The sequence below is a fragment of the Melospiza melodia genome, chromosome 28 (genome assembly GCF_035770615.1).
Source record: "Melospiza melodia melodia isolate bMelMel2 chromosome 28, bMelMel2.pri, whole genome shotgun sequence".
Taxonomy (NCBI): domain Eukaryota; kingdom Metazoa; phylum Chordata; class Aves; order Passeriformes; family Passerellidae; genus Melospiza; species Melospiza melodia.
In genome coordinates, this window is record NC_086221.1 from 8,089,035 (window position 1) to 8,114,973 (window position 25,939).

Below are 25,939 nucleotides of genomic sequence, written 5' to 3' on the forward strand. Positions count from 1 at the left end.
GTGGGTCTGGAATGGCTCCAGCCAGGGAGACTCCACACCCTGCAGGGCACTCTGTTCCCTCACAGCACAGAAGTTCTTCCTCGTGTTCACGTGCAACTTCCTGAGCATCAGTTCCTGCCCGTTCCTCTGCTATCCCGCTCGGTTCCCAGCCTGTCCCGTTCTGTTCCCCGGCCCCGTTCCGTTCCCCATCCCGGCCCCGCTCGGTTCCCAGCCTGTCCCGTTCCGTTCCCCGGGTCTGTTCCCAGCCCTGTCCCGTTCCGTCCCCAGCCCCGCCCCGTTCGGTCCCGGCCCGGCCCCGGCGCTTCCTGCGGCCGCCCCGCCCCGCGGTCACGTGCGCGCTCGCCCGCTCGGGGCTCGGCTGGCTCGGCCTGTGCGGGCGCTCGGGGCCCGGAGCGGCGGCGGGAGCGCGGCGGGGCCGGGGGCGCTCGGGCCCGGGGCGGCGGCGGGACGGGGCGGGGGGAGCCCGGCCGGGCCGTGAGGGCGCGGCGGAGCCTGGCGGCGGCGGCGGAGCGGCCTGGGGGCTCCCCCCGGCGAGCGCGGGCCGAGCGGGCCGGGCCGGCGGCCGTGGCGGGGCTATGATGAGCCCGCTGCGGGGCTCCGCACCCCCGCGTGTCCCCCAGGCAGGTCCGGCCCGCGGCTGAGAACCCCCCACCGGCGGTGAGTGCGGGCGGCGGGGCCCGGCGGGGCGGGCAGGCCCGGGCCCGCCCCTTCCCCCGCGCTGGGGCTGCGCCGGGCCGGGGCGGCGGCGGCGGGGCCGGGCCCGAGCCCCGGTAACGGCCCGGCCCCGTCCGGTCCGGCGGGCTCCGCTCCCGGCGGGCTCCGCTCCGGCCTTCCGGGCGCTGCCCCGGGGGGAGGCCGGGCCTGCCGCGGTTGGGTTTCCCACCGAGTCTGTTTTTCCAGTGCCTAGGAAACAGGCCTGGGCACGGGATCGGCATTCTCGCAGGGTCTTCCCACTTCCTGCGCTCCCCCGATCCTCTGCTTTGTTTTCTCCGGTGCTGGGGCTGTTTTAGCCTGGAGAAAAGGCGGCTCGGGAGTGACCTTATCGCTCTCTGCAAGTCCCTGAAAGGAGGGTGTAGCCAGGTGGGGGTCGGGCTGCTCTCCCGGGTAACGAACGGCAGGACAAGAGCACAGAGTGTTGAGCTGCGCCAGGGGAGGTTTGGCTTGGACAATAGCAGGAATTTCTCCACTCGTTAGACACGGGAACGGGCTGCCCGGGGAGCTGGTGGAGTCACCGGCCCTGTAGGTGTTTGGGCAACTGGACGTGGCACTGAGCGCTTTGGTCTGGATGACAGGGTGGTATTTGGTCACCAGCTTGGACTCGATGATCTCAGAGCTCTTTCCAACCGAATTGACTCTGATTCGTGTCCTGGGACTCCTTTAGCCCTTAGAGAGCTGGATAAAGAGCCGTGTGCTTCTCAGATGCAGTAATCTGCACAGCCTGGCTCGGTGATGCCCTTAGGGCAGCACTTAGAGATGTTCCCTTCCTCAGTGGTGGGCACCGCATGGTGCTCAGAAAAATACCGGATTTTTGTCATTCTGGGTTTTGTGAGCTAGAGGATCTTGTCCATCCCAGCCTGCTGTCCCTTATGAGTTCTCCTCTTCCTTTCCAGGTATGGCCTCACAGCTGCAGGTGTTCTCCCCTCCGTCAGTATCCTCGAGTGCCTTCTGCAGTGCCAAGAAACTGAAAGTGGAGCCGTCTGTCTGGGATGTTTCAGGACAGAGCAGTAGTGACAAGTATTATACCCACAGCAAAAACCTCCCAGCAGCTCAAGGGCAAGCCAGCTCCTCTCATCAGGTAGCCAATTTCAGCATCCCTGCCTACGACCAGAACCTCCTTCTCCCCGCTCCCTCCGTCGAGCACATCGTGGTCACCGCGGCCGACAGCACCGGCAGCAGCGCCACAGCGTCCTTCCAGAGCAGCCAGACCATCACCCACAGGAGCAACGTTTCTTTGCTGGAACCATACCAAAAATGTGGATTAAAAAGGAAAAGTGAAGAGGTCGACAGCAACGGTAGTGTGCAGATCATTGAGGAACATCCACCTCTCATGCTGCAAAACAGACCTGCGGTGGGAGCTGCGGCCACGACCACCACGGTCACCACGAAGAGCAGCAGCTCCAGTGGGGAGGGAGATTATCAGCTGGTCCAGCATGAGATCCTGTGCTCTATGACCAACAGCTATGAGGTCTTGGAATTCCTGGGACGAGGGACGTTCGGGCAGGTGGCCAAATGTTGGAAACGCAGCACGAAGGAGATTGTAGCCATCAAAATCCTGAAGAACCACCCTTCGTACGCCCGGCAGGGCCAGATCGAGGTGAGCATCCTGTCTCGCCTGAGCAGTGAGAATGCTGATGAGTACAACTTTGTCCGCTCCTACGAGTGCTTTCAACACAAGAATCATACATGCCTTGTCTTTGAGATGCTGGAACAGAACTTATACGATTTCTTAAAGCAAAACAAGTTCAGTCCGTTGCCCTTGAAGTACATCCGGCCCATCCTGCAGCAAGTGGCAACTGCCTTGATGAAGCTGAAGAGCTTGGGTCTGATCCACGCTGATTTGAAGCCAGAGAACATCATGTTGGTGGATCCTGCACGCCAGCCCTATAGAGTGAAGGTGATAGACTTTGGGTCAGCCAGCCACGTGTCCAAGGCCGTGTGCTCCACGTACCTGCAGTCACGCTATTACAGGTGAGCACTGCCCTTGCTCCCTGAGCCAGGTCAGGCTGGTCCTGCTGGGGGCTCCTTCTGCCCACACTGAGCTTTCCTGTGTAACCCCAGCTGAGGGGCAGCAGGAAATCATCAGCTCTGCATGTTTCCTGGAGATTTCTTCTGAAAGTTGGGTGTAAATAAATAGAATGGCTGCCTTAGAGTGGCCTAATGAATCTGCAGCCCAGCACCTTCCTTTCACCCCCAGATCAGTGCATTTAGTGATTTTATCCTGTCCACTGGCTTGTGGCACTGTATGAGGTGGCAAACTGGAGAAGTGTTAAGTAGTGAATGTGTCTGCTATGATCTGAAACTAGTCCATTAACCTTGGACATTTGGAAGGGAGAGAAGTCAAAGGGATGCCAATTTCTATTCACTTTTGTTTCTTCTGATTCTTCATCTTTGTCTGAACCCCCTTCAGGAGCACATGACTTCCTGTGTCAACCCTGGCTAGGTCATGCTTTCATGAGACCTGCAGCTCCCTTAGAGCAGTGGTGAGAAACATCTCTGCTTCCCTTAGCAATATTAGAGATGTCTTCTGCTCTACTCCTGCCCAAGAATTAAAAGTAAATTATGGCCAGAGACATTGAAACTCAGAGACTGTGTGTAAAGCAAGCTATGCTGTTTCTTTCAATTATTTCTCCAGCTTGGCTCTGTTAAGTCTGTATTTGAATTTAAGTAGCAGCAGACTTCAATAAACGGATGCAGAAAGAAGTTGTTGCTTCAAAGGGCCGTGCAGAGTCTGTGCTGTGTTGTCAGGGCTGCTTTGGGTGGAATGTGAGCTCACTTGACGCAAAACTTAGAACTAGTATCTAGTCCTTCCAGCTGGGACCAGACAGGACTGAGACACTCCGCCCCACCCTGTGTCTCTGCCTTGTTTGATGTCTTCCCTGGCTGCTCACTTCAGTTTTTAAGCCTGGCTTATTGTAGGTTTGCTCTGTTCATCCCTCATGCTCCCTGTGTGCTTGCTCCCTTTGTTTTTGTGTTGTTTTTCTTTTTAACTCCAGCACCCAGTACCAGCTTTCCATGACATTCCTTTCATGTGATACAGACTTTTCTTAATCCATTGCTCATGATCTTTGCTCAGCTTGTTGGCACCAATCTTTCCGATTCCAAACTATTGATTGGTATGTTTTTGTTTGTAGTGCAGTTGTCCCCTGTGCCCCCAGCTCTGTGAAAACACCCACTCTCTAAAATACATCATCAGTTTTGTTGTTTTTGCATGGAAAGAGGTGACCACTGGTCAAGAATCTGCTCTATCTGACTTGCCACATGTGTCAGCAAAGCAGTTTGGGGAGGCCCATGGTGCTCTCCATTTTCTGGTATCTCAGAAAACAGATCTAGCTGAGGAAAAGCAGTTAGGGGTGATAAGAATCTTCCAGGGGCTGCAGGGAGGGAAATTCCTGCTCCATCTGTGTGTGGGGCACTGGACTCCAGCCCCTTGCAGCTCCCTGGGATGACTGACTCTGCCAGAAAGGCAAATAACCTGGGATTAGGTGGCGTTGGACTGTCTGCTTGGCTGGAGTGAGGAATGCTGTGATGTGGAAATCTAGTATTTAGTGATATGTAATTAGTCAAATGGTGATGATTACTAAAGTCCATAATCTAGGAATTTACAGAGATGGTGCAGAAACCAGCTTGTTGTGGGAGAGCTGGATTGCCTTACCCATATTCACATTAAATTAGTGTTCAGATGAGTTCCAGGTTGGAATTTTGTTCAGTGCTGTGTTTAATGAAAGAGCACAGACCAATTCTTCCTATGGTTGTCTGCCAGCCATTAAAAATAAACCTCTCTGTGCTCACCTTTTAGCTTTCAATCCCTGTTACTGACCCTTGGGTAAGCTCTGCTGTGGAAAGATCCCTTTTCCACAGAAACTGCCTCTGCTGCCTGACCCCACTCAGGAGGGGCAGTTCTACTGCTCACGCCTCGGAGACTGAGCAGAAGTGCCCAGGAGGAATTCTTTGGCTCTGAAGCCCATCGTGGAGTAGGAGTAGATCAGCTCTCTGCAGTGAGCAATTCCTGTGGCAGCTCTAGGATGTTTTTGCAGTAATCCCTCACCTGAAAACGAGAGTACCATGCTCAGGTTGCTTTTGTTCTTGGGGAGGATGAACAATGGAAGGAAACAGTGTGCAGAAATAAAAAATTCCTGCAGTACTGATCTCCTTGCCGTACAGAGTGGGGTTTCCTCATGCCCTGTGTTAAATGTGAGTGCAGCCATCCTGGCAGTTTACCGAGCTCCCTGCCTCCTGGTGCTGCCTGTGGAGCACAGACTGTGGGACTGGGCAGTTTGGGCCATGAGAAGGTGGCCCTGGGCACTGGGGGAGCTGCAGAGTGCAGGAGGATCCATTTCTCACCTCTGCTCTGGGCTCCATGACCTACTTCTGTGCCAGCCATGCTGGCCTGGGGAGCAGCAGTGCCTCTGCCAAGTCTAACTCTGCTAATCCAGCTCTGAGCTGGCCCTGCTGCTCCCTGCATCGCTGCACTTGCACAGGCTCTGTGTCCCCTCCATCCCCAAGCACTGGTGTAAACATGGAGCGTTTGGAAATGTTGGGAGGGAATCTTGCAGATTTCTGGGGCTGCTGTGAGTCCTTTCTCTTCTGAGAGTGCCTGAGTGTGTTTGTCAGCTTTGGGAGGCAGTGCTTAGCGAGCATCTGTGCAAAGAGTGTTGTTGATTTTATTTCAAAGAGCTTAAGATGGTAAAATCACTTTAATCTCTGGCAGAGCAGCTATGGAAGTGACCTCTGCCTGCTGTCCTGGTTCAGCTCACATCTCATAAGGCTGCTAATTGTAGTGATGGAAAAGGAGATGAGAGAAATTCTGATTTCCCAGCCCTGTCCTGCAATCAGAATGAAATCAGGTGGCTCATGAGAAGTTCGTTTATTTAGTTGCAGGGAATAAAATACAAAACTTCAACTTGCTATCATCGTGGTGTTGAGATTTAGGAATATGTGAGTCCGTTCCATCCTGGAGTGAAAGACCAACAAACTGCCACCAATCTCTATTTCCTTTGGAATTAGGGGGGAGTTTTTAGCACACTAGAGAAGGATTAGCATGCTCTGCATATTCCACAAGCCAGCTACATTTTAGTTTGTTTGCCAGTCCAAGTGCAGCATGCCTTATATGACAGGTCTGGGTCCTTTCTGAATTGGAAATTCCCACATCAGGGTAATCAAAAGGAGCAGTACAGTTTGCTGCTGATGTAATGTAATGGCAAGGGAGGCTCCTGTGTAAATGTATGAATTGTATTTTTTCTACTTGTGAAGAAAGAGATTCCTCTGGTTTGCACCTATTACTTAGCCTGTAGAAAGTTGTATCCATTCTAACATGTTTCCTTAAAATATAAATGTTGGCAGGAGAGTCAGCATTCAGATATCAGCTACTGCTTGTACTTGCACAATCATTTATATTTTCACATGTGAGAAACCTTTCCAAAGTCAACAACTGTCAGGAGCAGCCAAAGAAGAAGGTAGAAACAGATCAGTGTTGAGTGGAGAGTGTCATTATGTCTTAGCTCGAACAATCTGTTATTCTGATTACTGGAGTTGTATCATGGCTCTGGTTTGGGGGGCTCAGACATCATAAAATCTGTATAACAAAGAATAAATGTGACCTCACTACAACAGTGAGGTTATCTTTTTTTATAGAGTCCCAGACTGGTTTGGGTTGGAGGGGAGCTTAAATCTCATCTCATCCCACCCCTGCCATGGGCAGGGACACTTCCACTATCCCAGGTTCTCCAAGCTCTATCCAGCCTGGCCTTTTCTGATCCTGTGCTCTCTCAGGTGCCCTGTGCAGCTGGGCTGAGTGCCTCTGTTTGGGAGACACCTGTGTAGACACCTGAAACAAAAGGTGTCTCTGTGTCACCACTGCACAAAGGGTGATTAATTGGGGAGTCACTCTTGCCATGGATAAACAGTTGGGAGGCTGAGGAGTCGAGGAGGGTGAGTGTCAAATTTACTGACACCTGTACATTATGCAAGCCCTGGTTTTTAGAATTCTGTAAAGGGATCAGAGATGGTTTCAGAGCCTTTTTTAACAACTGAAGTATCCATAGTGAAACAGCAGAAATGCCACACAAGCCCTGGGGCATGACCAGGAAATGGATAGCCTGGAGTTTAGGCCTTTTCTGTCTTCCTTTGCTCTTGTGTTAGTTATTGATGACGAAGGTCAAGGCTTTTGTATTTCCTGTACTTTCCAGGGTAAATTCCCACAGCAGCTCACCTGGGGCTTGCAGCACCTGGGGTTTTGTGCTCTATGCAAATGTGGGACCAGAATTTCTGCTGCCGGAACAGCCTCGGTTTGTTTCAGAACTCTGTGTAGGTGAGGAGCTGCACTAAAACATCCTTCTGTGTTATGAGTCAGCTCCAGACAGAAATCTCCCTGAAATCCCAACCTGTTAGAGAAGCAAACCCTGCTTGGAGTGTGAGGTTTTTTTATCACCTCCCCTAAAGGCTGGGCCAGACAGGTACATTTTGCATTAGGTGTGGTTGAGTGCACAGAAACCTGAAACACAACCTCCAGCTGGGCTCTCTGCGTCCATTTTAGACTCGAAACTCTCTGAGCAAACCCTGCGTGAAAACCTGCTGATAGAAACCCAGCTGCTCTCTGAGGAGCTCCTTTTCCTGGCTCTGCAGGTGCTCTCCTTCACCACATGAAGCAGGCAGCCTCCTGCAGCTGCCAACCTGGGGTCTCAAGACCTTCTCCTAGAAAAGTCCCTGTTTGCCGGAGCTTTTCTGCCCAATTCTGGTAGGATAGGCTGGACTAGATTATCCTGAAGGTCTTTCCATAATTCTGTGATGCTGTGTGCTGTCTCAGGGACACCTCACATGCTGTCATGTGTAATTAAACTGATTACTCAAGGAGTAGCTTTATGCAACTGTGATATAAAGGCCTCCTAGGAGCTGGGGGGCACCGTGGCAATAAATGAATCCATCTAAGTGAAAAAAGGTTGGGATCCATTAGGCCACCCTAGGAAACAACTTTTGCTTTAAAGTGAATAATTTGTATTCACTTTACAGGTTTTTTTTTCACTTTAGATTTTCTTGTGTGTGGAGGGGCTTTACCCAGAATTGTTTAGAGTGAAGAAATGCAGCTTTTAGAGTAGAAGATTTGACTTTTTTCTGTCCTTTTCCCTTCCCAGAGCTCCCGAGATCATCCTGGGTTTGCCGTTCTGTGAAGCCATTGACATGTGGTCACTGGGCTGTGTCATTGCTGAGCTCTTTCTGGGCTGGCCTCTGTATCCAGGAGCATCTGAGTACGACCAGGTGAGAGCACTGGGGGGTGTGGGATCTTCCCATGAAACCTTGATTTTCTGTGTTCACATCCTCCTGACCCCCCATGTCCTGCATCAGCTTTCATCAGTGCACATTGCTGCTGTCTGAGCTCATTTTCTCTCTGTGATATTCCCATTGTCTCTGGGCAGGGAGCACAGAGTTCTGTGTGTTTTCACTGGAGCTGAGTGTATCCTGTCCAAAAAAAGGGGCCAATTTGCAGTTAACCCCTGGTTTCCAAACCCAAGAGCTGTTGCAACCCCTTCCTGCCAAAGCAGAAGCAGGGTGTGTGTGTCCTGGTGTGAAACACCCTCTGTAATTTCACCATGAGGGCAGTTTTTCCATGTGGGGACAGAGCAAGCCTATCATTCCTGCCCTGTTAATACCTACAGCAAGCCTCAGTTTTTATGCAAAGTGTGAGCCTCAAGCTGTCTTTGGAATCCAAGGGCAAGACTCTGAGAGGCATCTTGAACTAATTAGTCCTTTCTGTGGATACTTGGCATTATTACCTGGCCTAGTCAGTGCCTATAAAAGGACAGAAAGTCTGTGAGAGGGGTTTTTTTCAGAGTAGCTTTTCCACTGGGGTTTTTACAGTGGGATCTTGTTGCAGTGCTTGGTATGGTTTTCCTTATGTGATAAAATACATGAAAACTTACTGAGTGTCTCACATGTGTCTTCCCAGCACTGTAAATTTCCAAAGGAAGCACAGTGGTACCTTAATGAGCACAATGAGTTAGAAAGTAGCTGAGGTAGGGCCTGGTGGTTTCCTTGTGCACTGAGTTTTGTGTAATTTCTGAGAACCTTATCTGCTGGTGTAGGTGGCTGGGGAGGAGCTGCTTTTTCCATTGCTTAATGACAGGATTTTGCAGTGAGGTGTGACTTCATGGGGTTCATTTTGATGTCTGAATTTCCCTTCATCACTGAAGATGACTTGGCTTTCATTTTTTTTTTTTTTTTTTGAGATTCTGCAGCAGCAAGTGAAAGTTGAGGTGGAACTTGTGAGAGGACCTCTCCAGCAATGAGTTCATGGGCTGGGATGGGATTTACAGCTTTTTTTATGAACACCCTTTGGCTGTAAAGCAAAAGTTTGTCCTGTAAAAATAGAACTGCTACCTGAACTATCACACAGATACAAGAAATATCCACGTGCAGACACTTGGATCCGCCGTGGCTTAACTGAAAAGTGAGCCCATAAATTGATGTGATCACAAGCTGTGACAGTGCCCTGTTTTGGCACAGTGCCATAGCAGGAGTTTGGCAAAGAAGAAATGCTAAAGAGCTGTAAATGATCTGTAATTGATGGTTTGATCAAGGCATGGTTACCTTAACACTGTGGAATTTTTTATACATTTGCTGTTTGCTTTCCTTTTGAGCATAGCTTTTAAATTGCTATCCCTTTACCAGAGTCTTATCAATACAACCACAAGGATTCAGGATGATCTTTGAAAATTCTGAGCTATTTTTTAACATGTAAAAATAAGTGTAGTAAATGTGTTTGAGGATATTTGGTTTCTTGGTCAGTGAGAGCTTTGCCATGATGTTATTCTGAAATTGTGTGCCTAGCATATTGTGTAGGCAGGCACAGCAATGTTGCTTGGATAATCATGCCTTTAATTATTTATACATACATGATAAATTCTGTGGTATTTTTCCCCTCAAAATGTCTATTTCTTACACTGTTTTATGTCTTAAAAACCTACAGTCTGGTTGCATATACATTAGCAAAAAACATTTCCATAAAATAAGAAAGATGCATTTAAAACCTGAAATTTTTGCGTGATTGCAAAAGTGGCTTTATAAATACTTAAGATGGTCCCTTTAATTTTGCAGTTTTGCATATCTGGGCAGTCTTTCTTTACAGGTAATTTCCTATTAGCTGTGAACAAACCTGGCTGTTAATTACCCCATTAGCTGTGAATTTTTATGGTGGGAGTCCTCACTTCTGTAATTTTCTTTCCTAGATTCGTTATATTTCACAAACTCAAGGCCTTCCAGCGGAGTATCTTCTCAGTGCAGGAACGAAAACAAGCAGGTTTTTTAACAGAGATCCAAATTTGGGATACCCACTGTGGAGGCTCAAGGTTTGTCTGTCTCTCCCATCCCCAATTCTCTTTTCATTGAGGATCTGATAGAAATTCCCACCCCTTTTTGGGTGCTGTGCAAACACTGTGAGTGAGGATTGGCTTTGGAGTGTGTCTGGCTGGGGTCTGAGGTTGCAGGAGCTGTGCAGAGCTCCTGGTGCTGCTCTGACAAAAGCAGCAGGGATGGTAGCACCAGCAAAGGGTGGGTGTTCCTCACTCAGATAATGGCTGCTCATTATGGGCTGCTCATTCCCAGGGAAGTGTGTCATCTTGTTGTCATCTCCTGACAATCCAACCAGTAAAATATGGAGTATTTTGTGATGGGCTTGTTAGTTTATCAGGAATCTGGTTTTGGGTTGGCAGAGGACAGGAAAGAATGAGATTTAGGCCTGATTTGCCTTTGAGCAGCAAAAAAGAAGGGAATTTTGCCTTTCTTCTTTGTAGAAGAGGGATTTAAAATATTTATAGCCTCTTTCTAAATCAGAAACCTTCAGTTCTTCTGGCTAATGCACTACCCAAGGCAGCCTTGAAATGAAGTCATGCTGTTGTTAATTCAGCTTTGCAGTGAATGATCTTTCCAGCTGAGGGAATGGGATCCCAGGGCTCCTTGGTTTGACCTGCTGGTGTGTGGTGTGTCTGAAAGCAGCAATTGATCATCTGCCTCAGCAGTTTCTTGATGCTTTTTCCTTATCAATACACAATATCTCAGTTTATAATAATGCTTTCTTTTATAGACCCCAGAAGAACATGAGTTGGAAACAGGAATAAAATCAAAAGAAGCTCGGAAATATATATTCAACTGTTTGGATGATATGGCGCAGGTGTGTGGGCATCTTGGGGCACAGATAACTCATTAACTTTCCACATCTAATTTAGAAACTTTCATTTTTTGGGGGATCTCTAACAATGAGGCTCCTGTGCTGGAGCACCTCTTTTACTGGCAGTTCAGAGCACTGATGGAGGTTTACAGTGATGCCAATTTGCATCAGAAATCAGTGGATTAAAAACATTCAAAATGTTAATTATAAACCTGTTTGAAATCTTTTGTGTTTTCTTATGCCTCAGTGTGTTAGCAGGGGTGTGCCCAGCCTGTTCCCAGTATAGCAGAGCAGTAAGAGAGTGAGCCCTTTCAAATGTGTTTGTAGGATTAAACCTCTTATGAGACTTTGGAAATAGTGACAAAAACTACAGATCATTCTTATTTTCATTCTCTCCTCAGAGGTAAAATGAAGGAATATCTGAATGGTTTTAATATCATGAGGCCTTAAATCTTAAATACCAATTTTCTGTCGCTTTTATAGCTGTTACCATCAGGTTACATCTGTGCAGGGAAGGTGGAATCATTCTGGCTTGCCAGCCCCTTATAGATTGCCCCAAGACATGAGGGCATTTTGCCAGTGAGTGGAGAATGAAGCCTGGTTGGTCCCTTTGAGTGGACCCAACTCCCTGTTGAGAAGAGAATTCCATGTGCAAGTTTGACTTTCTCTCCTAGAACGAGCAAGGGAAAGGCAGTGATACCTGAAACTGGTCTGGCTAAGAGGCAGAAATGCCTAATAACTATTTCTGTGTGGTGTGAATTATTGAACTGTTAGGCAGCAGTTAATCTGATGCTTGTGTGAACTGCTCCCATGTGATTTTCCAGGTGAATATGTCTACAGACTTAGAAGGGACCGACATGTTGGCAGAGAAGGCTGACCGAAGGGAATACATTGATTTGTTGAAGAAAATGTTGACAATTGATGCAGATAAGAGAATTACTCCACTGAAGACTTTGAACCATTCCTTTGTTACAATGGCACATCTGCTGGACTTCCCCCACAGTAACCAGTAAGCTCCCCTGCATGGGCTGTTTTGTTCCAGGATTTGCTGGAATCACAGAGCAGCACTTCCCAGCTTTCTGTCAGGGCTATTTGCTGCAGTTCCTGGCTGATCTGAAAATAGCAATGGCATGTGTAAGGAATGGAATGTTCATAAGCTTCCTTTTCATGTTTTAGGACATTCTTTGTTGGTTTAAAAGAACCCAAACCTGTGCATAAAATTGGGAATCTGTCACATCTGTGTCCTGTTTTTACAAATCTGATGTTTTCCTTCTGTCATTCTGTTCCAGTGTGAAATCTTGCTTTCAGAACATGGAGATCTGCAAGAGAAGAGTGAACATGTATGATACAGTGAATCAGATCAAGAGCCCTTTCACCACTCACGTTGCTCCTAACACAAGCACAAACCTGACAATGAGCTTTAACAACCAGCTCAACACAGTACACAACCAGGTACAGCATCTCCCACCTGTTTTATCCTAATCAAAGACAAGGAGTAGGCTGATTTGGTGCCTTCAGGCCAAAATTTAAACTACTCTCCAAAATTCATAGTCTTGTCTCAAAGTCTAATTTCCCAAAACTCAGGCCAAGGAATCTCTTTTCTTCATGTATTGAAAATTTGTCAGTTCAGCAACATAAGTTAATTGGGTGCAATTCATGTCTTTTGTTCTGTGTTGTCTTAAGCCTTTTACCTCAAACATTTTCCAGGTGCTTTCCTCCCAGTTTTATATTGATGGTTCCTGTTGTTTGTTTTATAACAAAAAGAGATAAAATTACAGGAGATAAGTGATTTTTTTTTGTTTGTTTTTCTAGGCCAGTGTGTTGGCTTCCAATTCCACTGCTGCTGCTACTCTTTCCCTGGCCAACTCTGACGTCTCCCTGCTCAACTACCAGTCTGCCCTGTACCCCTCCTCTGCAGCCCCAGTGGCAGGAGTGGCTCAGCAGAGCGTTTCCCTGCAGCCTGGAACCACCCAGATCTGCACACAGACAGACCCCTTCCAGCAGACCTTCATTGTGTGTCCCCCTGCTTTTCAAAGTAAGCCAAGAACCCTTGGTGTGATGCTGTTAAGGCAGGAGAAGTTGTGATGTGGACCAAACTGAGAAAAGCCTGACCAAAGCAGAGCTCTCTGTGGGTGTCACACGGGGCTCTTGCATCAGATGGAGGTGCAGAACCAGGTCAGACATGTGCAGGCAGCTTGATTCCCTTCCAGGTCCTGCTGGAACAGGTGACAGGACCTTGCCTGCCTGGCTTGCAGGCTCCAGCTGCTTGCTCAACCAGTTTTTCCCCCCAAACTGAACACAGCAGCATTCCACAGAAAGCAGGGAGCAGAGGAGCCAGACCTGCCTGAAAATCTGTGTGTCTTGCTGTGTTTGTTATCTCAACAGTAAATATCTGGTGTTTGAGCCTCAGTTCACAGCCTTGATGCAGGTTTCTGCCACCAGCAGGTTGTCACAGGTTGTGGGTCAGGGAGCTCAGCACAGGCAGCTCTGTTCATGCCTCTGTTCATCCTCAGGGTTCTGTAGCTATGCTGATTCCTGCATTGTCTTACTCTGGAGGGTTATTTGTGACATGGGAACTGATGGTGTAAGGCTTGAACTTCAAACTTGTCTCAGGCAGGTTAGAATTGGAGTCTGTGTCACTGTTTGTGCAAACCAGACTCCACAGAGCTGAGCTGTCCATCATGGCCCTGCAGGATCCCAGGGTGCAGAAGTTGATGTTCAGCTGGTGTTTTGCTAGGATTTTGTCAAAGCTTTCCTATCCCTTAATCCCACCCTATCCTTAGTAGAAATTTGATTTTTGGAAACAAGCTAAAGAATAGTGCAGCAGCTCAGTGATGTGTCTTGTCCTCCACAGCTGGACTTCAGGCAACTACAAAGCATTCTGGGTTCCCAGTCAGGATGGAAAATGCTGTCCCAATTGTGCCACAAGCACCTGCAGCACAGCCACTGCAGATCCAGTCTGGAGTTCTCACACAGGTAAAAAAGCCACCCCAAACCCCTCATAGGCTCAGCTGCAATTGCACCATCCAGGAGAACCTGCCTGAGAGCAGGGGGTTCTCAGGACACACTTGAAAGGTTAAATGGAGATCACTTCTAAGAGAGTATTTTCTTGTCTTGTTTTGTTTTTCTGGAATATTTAAAGTCTGAACTATTTTATGTCATGTGGCTCCCTGGTTTTAGGAGTTTGATTTAATAATGGGAATAAATATGTGGTTTTCAGCTGCTAAAAAGAGGCTGTGTTTTTCAGGCATGGACACTGCCTGTAGGGCAGTGCTGGTCATTTTTGCCTACACTTTAAAAATGTGGCAGGAGAAATCATTGCTGTGAGAAGTGAGATCCCGGTAAACAGAGGTGACAACACAGATTACTCATGCTAAAATTTCATCTTTAAGTCAACAAAATTATTTCTGAATCCTCAGCTAGTTACATTCTTAGTGTGAATTACTGTGTAGCAATGACATATCTATTTCTGCAGTTTGCAGATTAGGCAACATACAATACCAAAATTCACAAATTATTCCAAAAATGCTGTTTTAAATATTAGTACTGTGTCATAAATTCAACCCATTTTAATTTCCAAAAAGTAATCCTTTATTGTATAAGTGCCTGGTGATTCACAAGTTTTATTCACTGAAAATTTGTAGTTGCCTTTATAATTAAGTGCATTTTTATTTATTTGCATAGTTTTATTTTCTGCTGGCATTAACACATACTCTGTTAGTTTTACTCTTCAGGCAGTGTATTGCACTTACAGACCTTGTAGAAGAGTAATTTTTAGTTTGTTCAGTCCAAATGTTTAGGTAGCATTCTGTGATTGCTGGTTTCTTTAGCATTAATGATACAGGTCACAGTATTCAAAAAGCAGAATCCACTTGAGGGCCCACCTGAATCCAAGAGTGCAAATTGTACACCAAGAATCTAATTTAAATTAGACAATTGATGGACTAATACATGTCTGGGTGGTTTCATCGTGGATAACTTTGCTCTTTCATGACACCAAAGACCTGCTGTGCCTTCCATGAAACCCCATAGTTTACCTTTTCTCAAGAGTTCTGTGTGTGGATTTGAAGGTCTGACAGCAAGTGCAGGGAGCTGCCCAGGGTGCACTGTGCCATGGCGAGTGCAGCATGGCTGTCACTTGCCCTCTGGGACCCAGTAAAGTGCCAGTAGCTGAGCTCACTTTGACTTTTGAAATGTGTCATCAGAGAGACATCCCCTCCCCAAGTTTTTCCCCAGCTCATTTGGACTTTTGAACTGTGTCATCGGAGAGGTCCTGTCCCCAGATTTTTCCCCGACTTGTTTTGACTTTTGAACTGTGTCCCTGGACTGGAGATTCCCAGTTCCTCGTGCTGTCCTGGGTGCCCCGGAGGTGCCAGTGGAGCAGTGCAGGCTCTGGGTGTTGGTGCTGGTGTCGGTGCTGGTGTCGGTGCGTCCCTTCCCTCGGCGCCGGCCCTGCCCGGCGCACTGACCTGCACTGACCTGCCTCAGCTCGTGTGTTTCACTCACTGCCTGATCTACATTTCAGGGAAGCTGTACACCACTAATGGTAGCAACTCTTCATCCTCAAGTAGCCACCATCACGCCGCAGTATGCGGTGCCCTTTACCCTGAACTGCGCAGCCGGCCGGCCGGCGCTGGTCGAACAGACGGCTGCAGTACTGGTAATTGCCTCCCTTGATTGTGTTCACTAACTGAGTTTTTGTTTTAACTTAGACTTGCAGAGGGCATGGAAGCATGTGCCATCTTGTGGCTGTGTTCTTGCTACATCTTAATGTCTTGTTGTTTTCCTCCCCAACATTGCTGAAGCACTGTCTGACTCTGACGTTTAGTGTGGCTCTGTAAAGAATCCAGATCCATTGACTATTACCTTTGCTAGCCTAGTACTGAAAGCTCTTCTAAACTAGACCCTAGAAGAGTTGTAATCATTCTTGTTCTTCACTTACTCTCCTATCTTTGCCTTTTGATTGTGGAATACAAAGGAATCAGTCTTTAGCTTGACTCTGCTACAGGTACCTGGATGGCCAGAATTTGACCTACTTGGCAAGTTAGCTCCATATATTGTTTGCAACACGTGTAAAGCTGCTTTGTATGGAGAAATGTTTCAGATCATTAAGCACAGGCTAAAATCCCTAATGACAGCAAATCCTTTAATGTATTGCTCTGGCAGTTGATTTCTCTTAACCTCTGTTGAACATTGACAATAATTTTCTGGCCTTTTGTTATTTATAGCCAATCGCACGTAGCTTGCTTCATCCAGATAAAGATTCTGTTCCTCACAGATACTTTCAGTTGATATGTATTTCTTGGTTCTTGAAATTAAAGGTGAGCTCTAGTATCCAAAATGTCAGTAGCTAGCTTTTAGGTCATTTGGAACAATTTTAAAAAAGGATGGGGGAAAGGAATGAACACACCTTTAAGAAATGTACGTTTGCCAAATTGTCCTCTTCTGTATTCTGGCACCTGCATCAGAACAACTTTGCAAGTGCCACAAAGAAGTCATTGTAAAACTCCAGAATCAGATCAGTGAAGCTTATGAAAACATTGCAGTGCACTAAAGTGCTGGTATCCTCACATGTCCTTCAAAGCACATTCCATTGTGTGAACCATGTTGTTTCTTGTGGCTTTAAAGTGGTAGTTTGAATGTCATTTTCTTCCGAGAGGGAGACCTCTGCTGAAGTGGAGTTTGCTCGAGTCATACCTGTCCTGAAATTTAAACCCACTCATTTGAGTTCTCGTGAACCAAGTGAGCTGCTCCCTGCTTCTGGGGATGGGAAGGCAGGAGAGTGGGGCTCTCCTGGTCACAGCTCTGAGCTGAACAGACCCAGGGGTGCTTCTTCTTTCCTCCTGTTGAAGTTTGATTGCTGAAAGGCTGCAATCTGGGCTCCAAAAACAGCAAGGGGTGACTATAGCAGAGCTTGGGACACAAGTGAGTTGTTAGTGATGTTCTCCAAAGTGTATTTGGGCTTTGATTCAACAGGCAAATTCTGTTCTGCTGTGTGTGTGCAGTGGACTTGAGGTTCAGCTCCCCTGTACAGCAGTGGGGATCAGAGCCGGCTGTCTCCAGACTCTGAGCCTGCATTCTGAGTTTCTCTGGAGGACTTGACTAGTTCTGTTTGGATTCTGGGAGCCTTTGGCGTGAATTTGCTCACCTTTAGTGCTTCCAACACTTCTCCCTTGCTGCTTCCCCTGAGTTTGCATTAGCCATTTGCTAAGCTTTGCATATTTTTGTCCTTCCTCTGTCAAAACAGTTCGTCGCTTGGAAGGCCCGATTTCTGCCTCTCATTGGGAATTTAAATCTTGCTGTATTAAACTCTCTGCTTTGTCTTGTGCAGGTGTTGGCTTTTGGAAAGACGCATGGTGTGACTTTTAACATAATTCTCTTTTTATTTTTCATTTTTTCAATGTTATTATTATTATTATTATTCCGCTTATGTTGGCAGAGGTTTTAGCAGCTCTCTGCTTTGAAGGCTTCTTGTTCGGAACTGGTATTTATTTGTACTGAGTGGATCTGTTACTTGCAGAAATACTGAATTTGAAACAACAGGTTTTGCAGTTTAAGCTGCAGGACAGAAAGCCATATATTATCAAAATCATGGAAATATTATGCTGTCAAATTTATTTGGGACAGTGATAATATTAATGAATTGAACCTGCCTTCATGTAACCAAATTATCTCTCAATGTGGCTTTTCTTCAATGCTTCAGCTGAGGTAGGTGAATTTCCGCAATAATGACACCATCCTGCAAGGCAGAAAAGCAGAAAGGACCAAATTGGTTTCATATTTTGGGACCTTTCAGCAGAACAGTGGTGTGAGTTTACATTCAGAAATAGTCCCAAGCACTGCTGCTGCACCTGGCAGTGCAATACCTGGCTGCATGTGCAGCACGATGTAAACACTGTTTTCTCCAGGTGACAGCAGTGATAAAAGAGATCAGCAAAATGTTGGGGAAGCTCATTCCTCTGATTTTCTTGTCCTTGGGAGAACATGCAAGGATGAGCTGTATCTCTGCAAGCTAACAATCCACCCTGGTGCATTTATTGCTTGGACAGATCTCTGCCCGCCCCTGCAGGAACTGAAGCCTAGTGATCCTCGTGTCTGTGTTTGTTGTTTTGCAGCAGGCCTGGCCGGGGGGAACCCAGCAGATCCTGCTCCCTTCCACCTGGCAGCAGCTCCCAGGGGTTGCTCTGCACAACTCTGTCCAGCCTGCAGCTGTGATCCCAGAGACCATCGGCAGCAGCCAGCAGCTGGCTGACTGGAGGTGAGGATTGCAGGAGCTCCAGCTCCCTGCCGAGTGGGAATGCATCCATCACGGAGCCCACAGTGTCTCCCTTCCCCTCAGGGGCTCGTGGTTCCTGCAGTGTAGTCATGGGGTTTGGGTCTCTTGTTTCTTCTCTGCCCCAGGAATGCACATTCCCATGGAAATCAGTACAGCACTCTCATGCAACAGCCATCTCTGCTGACCAACCACGTCACCTTGGCCACAGCACAGCCTCTGAACGTTGGGGTTGCTCATGTTGTGAGGCAGCAGCAGAGCAGCAATGTGCCAGCAAAGAAGAACAAGCAGCCAGCACCGAGCACAGCCAAGTAAGGATTCCATTGCTTTCTTTCCCAATCCTAGAAAAGCCACAAGTTTGTTTGTGGAGGTTGCCCTTTTGGTGGGGAAAAAAGCACCTTCTGATCACAGAGGCATTGAGGGTGTAACTTTATTATGCTACAATTGCATTTAAAGATGTCTTTGATAAAGCCTTTGTGCTGTTGTCACTGATTTAAATTTTATTAATTTCAGTGAGGGCAAGGACATGGTTGACCAAGTGCTTTGCTGGTTTTACAGAGGGGTTTTACACTCCTGGGGTGTTGGTGCCATAGCAGTGCAAGTGACAGAAATGCTGGATGAGGGCTGGCAGTTTCTGGCAATGTTCAGGTGGCTCAGTCCCGTTCAGAGCATCCCTGAGTGCCTTTGGCTGTGTCTGTGGCACTTTGCTGTTTGAGTGTGTGCACTGAGGTTCTGCTCATGTTCGTGCTGGTGTGTTGCTAATGCTGTTTGTCTGAGCTGGAGCTGAACCCTGCTGTGCTCTCCCTGCAGGTCCAGCTCATCTCTGGAGCCTGTGCCCACCCAAGTGTACTCTCTGATTGGGAGCAGCCCCCTGCGCTCTGCCTCGTCCTCCTCCAACGTGCCGGTGCAGGAGCAGCACCAGCCCATCGTCATCCCCGACACGCCCAGCCCCCCTGTCAGCGTCATCACCATCCGCAGCGACACCGACGAGGAGGAGGACAGCAAGTACAAACCTGCCAGGTGGGCTGGGCATTGGGCTCTGCTGGGCTCAGCGTCAGGGAGAGGGGGGACACACGGTGTGTGAGCCCTGGGCAGGCTCAGAAGAGCTGCATGAGACAGAATATTCCCCATCACATCTCTGGGTTGTTAATCTGAGTATTATCTGACAGGGAGGGAGGGAGGGTGTGAAATCCCAGAGTGAGATCTGTAACCTGGTGGGCAAAGCCGGAACATTTCCCATTTGTATTTTGTCCTTTTTCCCCCTGCAGTTTGGGTATGAAGCAGAGATCCAACGTCATCAGCTACGTCACCGTCAACGACTCCCCTGACTCGGACTCGTCCCTGAGCAGCCCCTATGCCCCAGACCCCCTGTCCTCGCTCAGGAGCACTGGGGGGGCCCTGGAGCTGCCCAGCAGAGCTGCTGCTGACAGCTCCAGCTCCCGCACCATCATCGTCCCACCCCTGAAAATGCAGCTCAACGACTGCATCGTGGCCACCCAGGCTTCAGGTGGGTATCTCAGGGTGCTCTGCCCGGGCTCAGGTGCTCTCCTGTCCCTGTCACACATTCATCCTCACTGTTCTGGACTTTCCACAAGCCATAGGTTTCACAGCTGCTGTTCTGAAAGCTTTGGTCTGTTTTCATAGTCATTGATAGATTTACCTTTAAGTTACATCTGGCTGCATTTAGGAAGATCTGTAACCATTCCTGATGGTTTCTTAGTCACATTTGAAATTGTAATTAAAGCAAAGCCCCTGTGACAGAAACAGTCAGTTTGGCGCCTAGAGCTGTGGGCAGGGGAGGAGTGCACTGAGCTTGTGGCATCTTGCAGGCATCCTGAGCAGCAGCAGCAGCAGCAGCAGCAAGAGCAAGCCAGTGGCCTCAGTGAGTGGGCAGTCGTCAGGATGCTGCATCACACCCTCGGGCTACCGCTCCCACCGCGTGGTCACCAACGGCGTGCAGCCCCTCAACCTCAGCCAGGTGAGCCCACCTGCCCTGCTGCCCTGGGGCTGCTTCACAGCTGCTTCAGGAACCTCTGAGGCAGGGAGGAGGGCTGGCTTGCAACAGGATCAGTAGTTGCAAGTGTTAGTTCTTCAGAGCTGGGGTGGTGCAGGGCAGGACAAGTGTGGTTGTCTCCATAGTCTCTCTTTGTGTTCCTTGTCACACCTGACTTACAGCAGGTCCATCTTGCCACTCAGGAGGGAGACACCAAGGTCCAGCTGTTGAATTAGAGTAACTTTGAAGGCACAGTAGGAGGAAATTCTTTAGTTCTTTACCTTTCTTTAGAGCTCACAGAGTTCCAACCAGTAGGTTAAGACTGGACTTTCTCTCTCACACTAACAGTTGACACCCGACATCTTTGGATGTTTCAATTCAAAGATTGGTTTCACTTCATTTTGTGTCAGGACTTTTGATCTCTGGGTCACACTGCAGAGGAGAGGGAGTGTTGTTACCCCTGCAGTTCCCTTCTGGCATGGGCACCAGACAGGTTTTCTGGTGATAAAACAGGGCAGCCTTGCTGCCACCCTCCCAACGTGCAGAGGAGTAGATGTGTGAGGAGTTCTGGGTCAGATCTAGCACCTGCCCTCACTTGTCCAGCTGTGGTACCCCCCAAGTGGCAGTTTGCCCCATTTCAGAGGAAAAGTGTCACCTTTGTCCCCACGAAGTGCAGTCACCTTCTCAGATCTGCGGGAGGCCGTCACGAGGGAGGATCTGCAGCAGTGTCAGGGGGCTCTGGCTGCGCCTTGCTCACCTGAGCACGACCACTAACCTCATTTACTCCCTCCCCTTGCAGAACCAGCAAACCACAGTGCTGGCCTCCCAGGAGAGAAACGGCAATGCTGTCCCACGCCGGCAGCAGGCTTACGTGGCCCCCCTCACGTCAACGATTTCTCAGGCTCCCTACACGTTCCAGCACAGCAGCCCAGTGCATCCCCACCTGGCAGCAGCCACGGCCAGTGCCCACCTGTCCAGCCAGCCCCACATGTACACTTATGCCCCCAGCAGCGCTGCCACGCTGGGCTCCACCACGTCCATCGCCCACCTGTTCTCCCCGCAGGGCTCGTCGCGCCACGCCGCCTACACTGCCCACCCCAGCACGCTGGTGCACCAGGTCCCCGTCAGCGTGGGGCCCAGCCTGCTGACCTCTGCCAACGTCCCCCCCGCCCAGTACCAACACCAGTTCGCTCCCCAGTCCTATATTGGTGCTTCCAGAGGATCTGCTATTTACACTGGATACCCGCTGAGCCCCACCAAGATCAACCAGTACTCCTACTTGTAGTTGCCGGTGAAGCGCTGTCCTGCGAGGGGCCTGAGAGGCTGGAGAGGATTTCAGGTGAACCTTTGCCTGGGAGTGACTGCTTGGTTCGTGTTTCTCCCTGATCTGGTTGTATGTTGTTCCCAAATGTCTCTGGTGAGTTCAGTCACTAACTGAGCAGCATGCTTTGTTACCAGTACGAGGGTCACTAATTAAGTTTTTAAAATTTTACTTACTTTTTATAGATGCTTTTAAAAAATTCATGGTCACGTTTATTTAAAATTGTTCTGTTGTGCTAATCAAAAGGGGTGTCAAATCAGTGTCTCAGAAGACAGATCCTGATGTCTTTTTTAACTTGTGTAACTTAAACAAACAGATTTGCAGATTCTATTTTAGCAGCTTGCACAAATCCACGTTGCCACTAAAAATGTGCATGTTTATCTCATTTCGTTGCTGGGGCAGTTTTAAAATCAGATTTAATATTTTGACATCTGTTCTGTAATTCACTTTGTCTTTAACAAATTGCTGGTTCTGAAAAGCCATTACATCTCCATATATGTTTCTGTCAAAGGTATTTTGTTTACTCCTCTGCTTTGTTTAAGGACTGGTAGAGGCAGCTGCCTTATGCCAGCAACACGATACATTCAGGAGTCCTGTAAACCCTGGAGTGTGCTTTGTGTTCTGGAACATTCTCCATAACCCAGCTGAATTTTTGTTGTGTTCGTTGCAGAATTCTTCTAAGTGGTTCAAACTGTATTCAGGATCTCACTGTGTGACAGAGCTCAGCAGCTCTGTCAGGGTGGTGTTGTTGTCTCCAGCTGAGAGTGAATAACGCAGCATTGCTCTAAAATTTGGTTTCTGCAGCTTATTAGATGCTGGCCCTATAATGGAGCTGGATTCCTTCACAGAAGCACAGGGCTTTGCTTTGTTCTGTTTTTCTTAATGTTTTTGCCTCACGTGATTCATTTAGGAGGGAGATAAATTTGAAATACAATGAAACATCACTGTATTGATGTGTACAGCTTTTTATACTCCTGTGAGCGTATCCTCCTGGATATGTCAGCAGCTACTCTAAAGCGCTCTTAATAAGACTTGTAAACAGTACGTGCATGTAGGAATTGCAAGGAAAAAAAAAAGAAAAAACAAGACAAAAAAGAGAAAGAAAAAGAAAAAAGGAAAAAAAATTCCAGATTTTAAAGTTTATTACTGAATTTAAAACTATTTTAGAAGTTTTGTATTGGTGGTGTTTTAATATTTTACAGAAAATGAAATATGTACATATTGATTAGAAAAATATAACAAGCAAAACTTCCTGCTAACCCCAAATGTTCTGTCTTTGTAATCAAAATGTGTAGTGATTATACTTGAACTCTGTACTTAGTGTTTGTCTAATTCTTAAACGTTCCTGGGGATGGAAGTGTTGTATCCTTTGTATTTAAACCAAAATGAATTGATTCATGTTGGAATGTATGTGATATAATGCAATGGTTAGAGCTCATCACTGTAGCACTGAGAGAGGAGTAGAGCTTCACGAGAGGAAAGGATACCTTGGATTTGTTTTGCACAGGTATGTGTGATGAAGAGTTGTTTGGTGTGTCCCCTTATTGTAGTGCCTTAAATGATGATGTAGTGTGACTAGAGTTTACAGTGAGCTTGCCTTACGAGGGACCAGCAAGCCCCCGTCGAATTGAAGCAATTCACCCACCCAGCTCCCCCAGCCAGAGCAGCAGGATGGTGCAGAGCCCTCTCCCTGTCACCGCTCTCATCCCAGCTCCGTTCTTGTTCCCGGTGAAGCGACGTCCCCTCGAAGCTTTCCCTTCAAATGGCACATGTACTGTTAGTGTCTGTCAGTGCATTTCGGATAAGGTAGTGCTGGGAATGCATTGGAATGTTTAGTCTAATATTGCAGAAGTGATTAAATAACGTGCAATCACTTTTATTAGGTTTAGTGTAGCGTTACCTTCCCCCACAGGAATAGCAGATGTGTCGTGTAAAATATTGCTAGCTTGGTGATAGAATATTTATACCAAAGAGAGCCTGCTGTAAAGCACATAATACCATTAAAAAGTTTTATAGCTACTGCTAGTGTGGAGTTGTTGGGAAGGTCTGTCAGCTGTAGCCCTAGTTAGTGTTCAGAGGAAATACTCACTTTGGATAATCAGTGCAGGTTTTGGACTACGTTTTGTTTTCTTGGGTCCCTTGTACCAGGAATTATTTCTCATCTAACACATAAAGTATCTTGTCCAGAAGGATGATATAAACTGGTTTGAGCAGTCGTGTGACTGCAGCAATAAGAGGTTTGCTAACCTTGAACCCCAGTTTATGTTCTGTCCCAGTGGGAAGGAGGCCAGTCCTGACCTGGCTGTGGCAAGAAATGCCCGAGCCATTTCTGCAAGCCCACGTTCCTGCTAGGAGGAAGCCTGGACTGGCCTGAGGTGGAGGGAGCAGGGAGGGCTGAGGGCTGTGGAGCTGGGCGGTAGCGTTAGCCCCCATTGATGTTCAGTGTGTTTGTAGAGAACCAACCTTGCTGTGCCACATCGTTGCTGCAAACGATGCTGTTTGTTGCTGTAGGCACTTTGTTGCTTTTTTTGACATTGCTTGTGTTCAGTACTTGCCTTGAGATACCTCTTTGGTACAGAGTTGTGCCTTTCCACCAAAAGGCAAACCGAGCTCCAACTCCCCGTTTCACAAATAGGACTTCATGGAAAACACTTCACTAACAGGAGAAAGAAAAAAGACCTCTAGCAAAATCTGCTAATAATTTTGAGAACTTGCCCACTTTCCCTTAAAAACAGCAGCTTGTAATGTCCATTTATAGGACCTTGGGACACAATTAATCCCAGTGAAATGTATTCCCAAAGCACAGTGTCATTTCCTCCACTGCCCGAGTTCCCAGAAGTCTTGGAACGGGGAGGATGAGATGGAAGTGATGTGGGTAAAATCAAACGTGCTCCATTTGGAACAAGCTGTCAAATGCTACCCCAGAATTCCTCTGTGATACACAGCAAACCCCACCCCAGCAGGGCCAGGGCCTCCCAGTCTGGCCCCAGTATGTGATGCCCAATTTAGGTGTATTGTGTTCTGCTCTAAGGAGATACATCCCTTCTTCCCTTGCATATCCAGCCTCAAATTGGGTTCGAGAATTGACTCTCCTCATTGTCAGAGCCTGCTACACATTTTTGGAGAGAAGTCTGCTATCTCTGGATAGGAATTGGCATCCTTTAATTTCCTTCACAACTAGTTTGGGATTCACCTGTGGAATATTTGATAGCCAGCTCGTGGTCCCAGCTAGGTTTGTCTGTGTGATTCTTGAGCTGTTCAATCAGTTTTCTCTTACCTGACCTGTATTTGCAGCTGTGATAGCCCCTGCAGAGGCAACTCCTGAGGCTTTCCTGCTTAGCACCTAATTGATGGGATGCAGTAATTTACCTCTGACTCAGCAATTTCTTTTAGTACATGAAACTAAATTGCTTCTAAATGACAGGATTGGCACAGCCCTGCTTTCTTTTTTTAAATTTTATTTAAACTTCTGAATGGTGCCGCATGTCCACATGGTTGTTTGTTGCTAAACTTTATATAATGTGTGATTTCAGATTCAGCTTGAACTATATCTATCTCACTACATGTAGCAGTACATTATATGTAATGTTAGTATTTCTGCTTGAATCCTTGATATTGCAATGGAATTCCTACTTTATTAAATGTATTTGATATGCTAGTTACTGTGTAAAATTTAACTTTCTTTTATGGTTGTGCTCTTCCTTTTTACAAGCCGCTAGATACAGGTAGTTTCTGACAATTACTGATCTATGTTTGTATTGCTGATGTACTTAGGGGGTATGTAAAAATCATTTTAACAAAAGAAATAGATATTTAAAAATTTAATACTAACTATATGGGAGAAGGGTCCATTGTGAAAACATAGTTTATCTTTGGATTCAATGTTTGTCTTTGGTTTTACAAAGTAGCTTGTATTTTAAGTATTTTCTACATAATATGGTAAAAATGTAGAACAATTGCAATGCATCAATAAAAAGGGTTAATTTTCTGTACTCTATTCATCTGGTCACTCGGTCTGTTAAGGGGGGTGGGAGAGGAGGTTGGGGGTATCTGGAATGAGGTGTGGATGGTGTGGGATGGAGATACAGGGTGTGGGTGGGGGATGTGGATTCAGGGTGTGGGTACAGGATGTGGATCCAGGATCTGGATCTGGGATGCAGATTTGGGATGCGGATTTGGGATGTGGATTCAGGGTATGGGTACAGGATGTGGCTCTGGGATGCAGATTTGGGATGTGGATCAGGATGCGGATTTGGGATGCAGTGGCACTAGGTGGCACACTCGCTCTGCCACAGCACCACGGCTCTGATCAGACCCTGCTCAGATCATCCCTGCCCACAGCCCTGGAGCCCACAGCCAGTGCCCACAGAACCGCCTGACTCAGCTGCATCCAGGGCACAGAGCTGCAGTATCCATCCATCCATCCATCCATCCATCCATCCATCCATCCATCCATCCATCCATCCATCCATCCAT

The 25,939-nt window shown here is 47.5% G+C and overlaps 1 protein-coding gene across 5 annotated transcripts; it reads left to right on the forward strand.

Annotated features, from left to right (window-relative positions):
- The first annotated feature begins 549 nt into the window (after positions 1-549).
- HIPK1 (homeodomain interacting protein kinase 1) lies at positions 550-25,460 on the forward strand. Of its 5 annotated transcripts, none has more exons than XM_063178071.1 (16): positions 550-657; positions 1,611-2,688; positions 7,848-7,971; positions 9,939-10,058; positions 10,793-10,879; positions 11,701-11,885; positions 12,166-12,328; positions 12,689-12,911; positions 13,731-13,852; positions 15,402-15,536; positions 17,992-18,134; positions 18,278-18,460; positions 18,960-19,169; positions 19,418-19,656; positions 19,979-20,127; positions 20,942-25,460. In XM_063178071.1, the coding sequence occupies exons 2-16, from the start codon at positions 1,613-1,615 to the stop codon at positions 21,425-21,427; spliced, it is 3,645 nt and encodes a 1,214-aa protein (XP_063034141.1). In that variant the 5' UTR covers positions 550-657; positions 1,611-1,612; the 3' UTR covers positions 21,428-25,460. The 5 variants fall into 5 exon arrangements, with proteins under 5 accessions (XP_063034141.1, XP_063034145.1, XP_063034142.1 ...); XM_063178075.1 differs by having other exon boundaries at positions 21,206-25,460; XM_063178072.1 differs by having other exon boundaries at positions 17,995-18,134.
- The last annotated feature ends 479 nt before the right edge of the window (positions 25,461-25,939 follow it).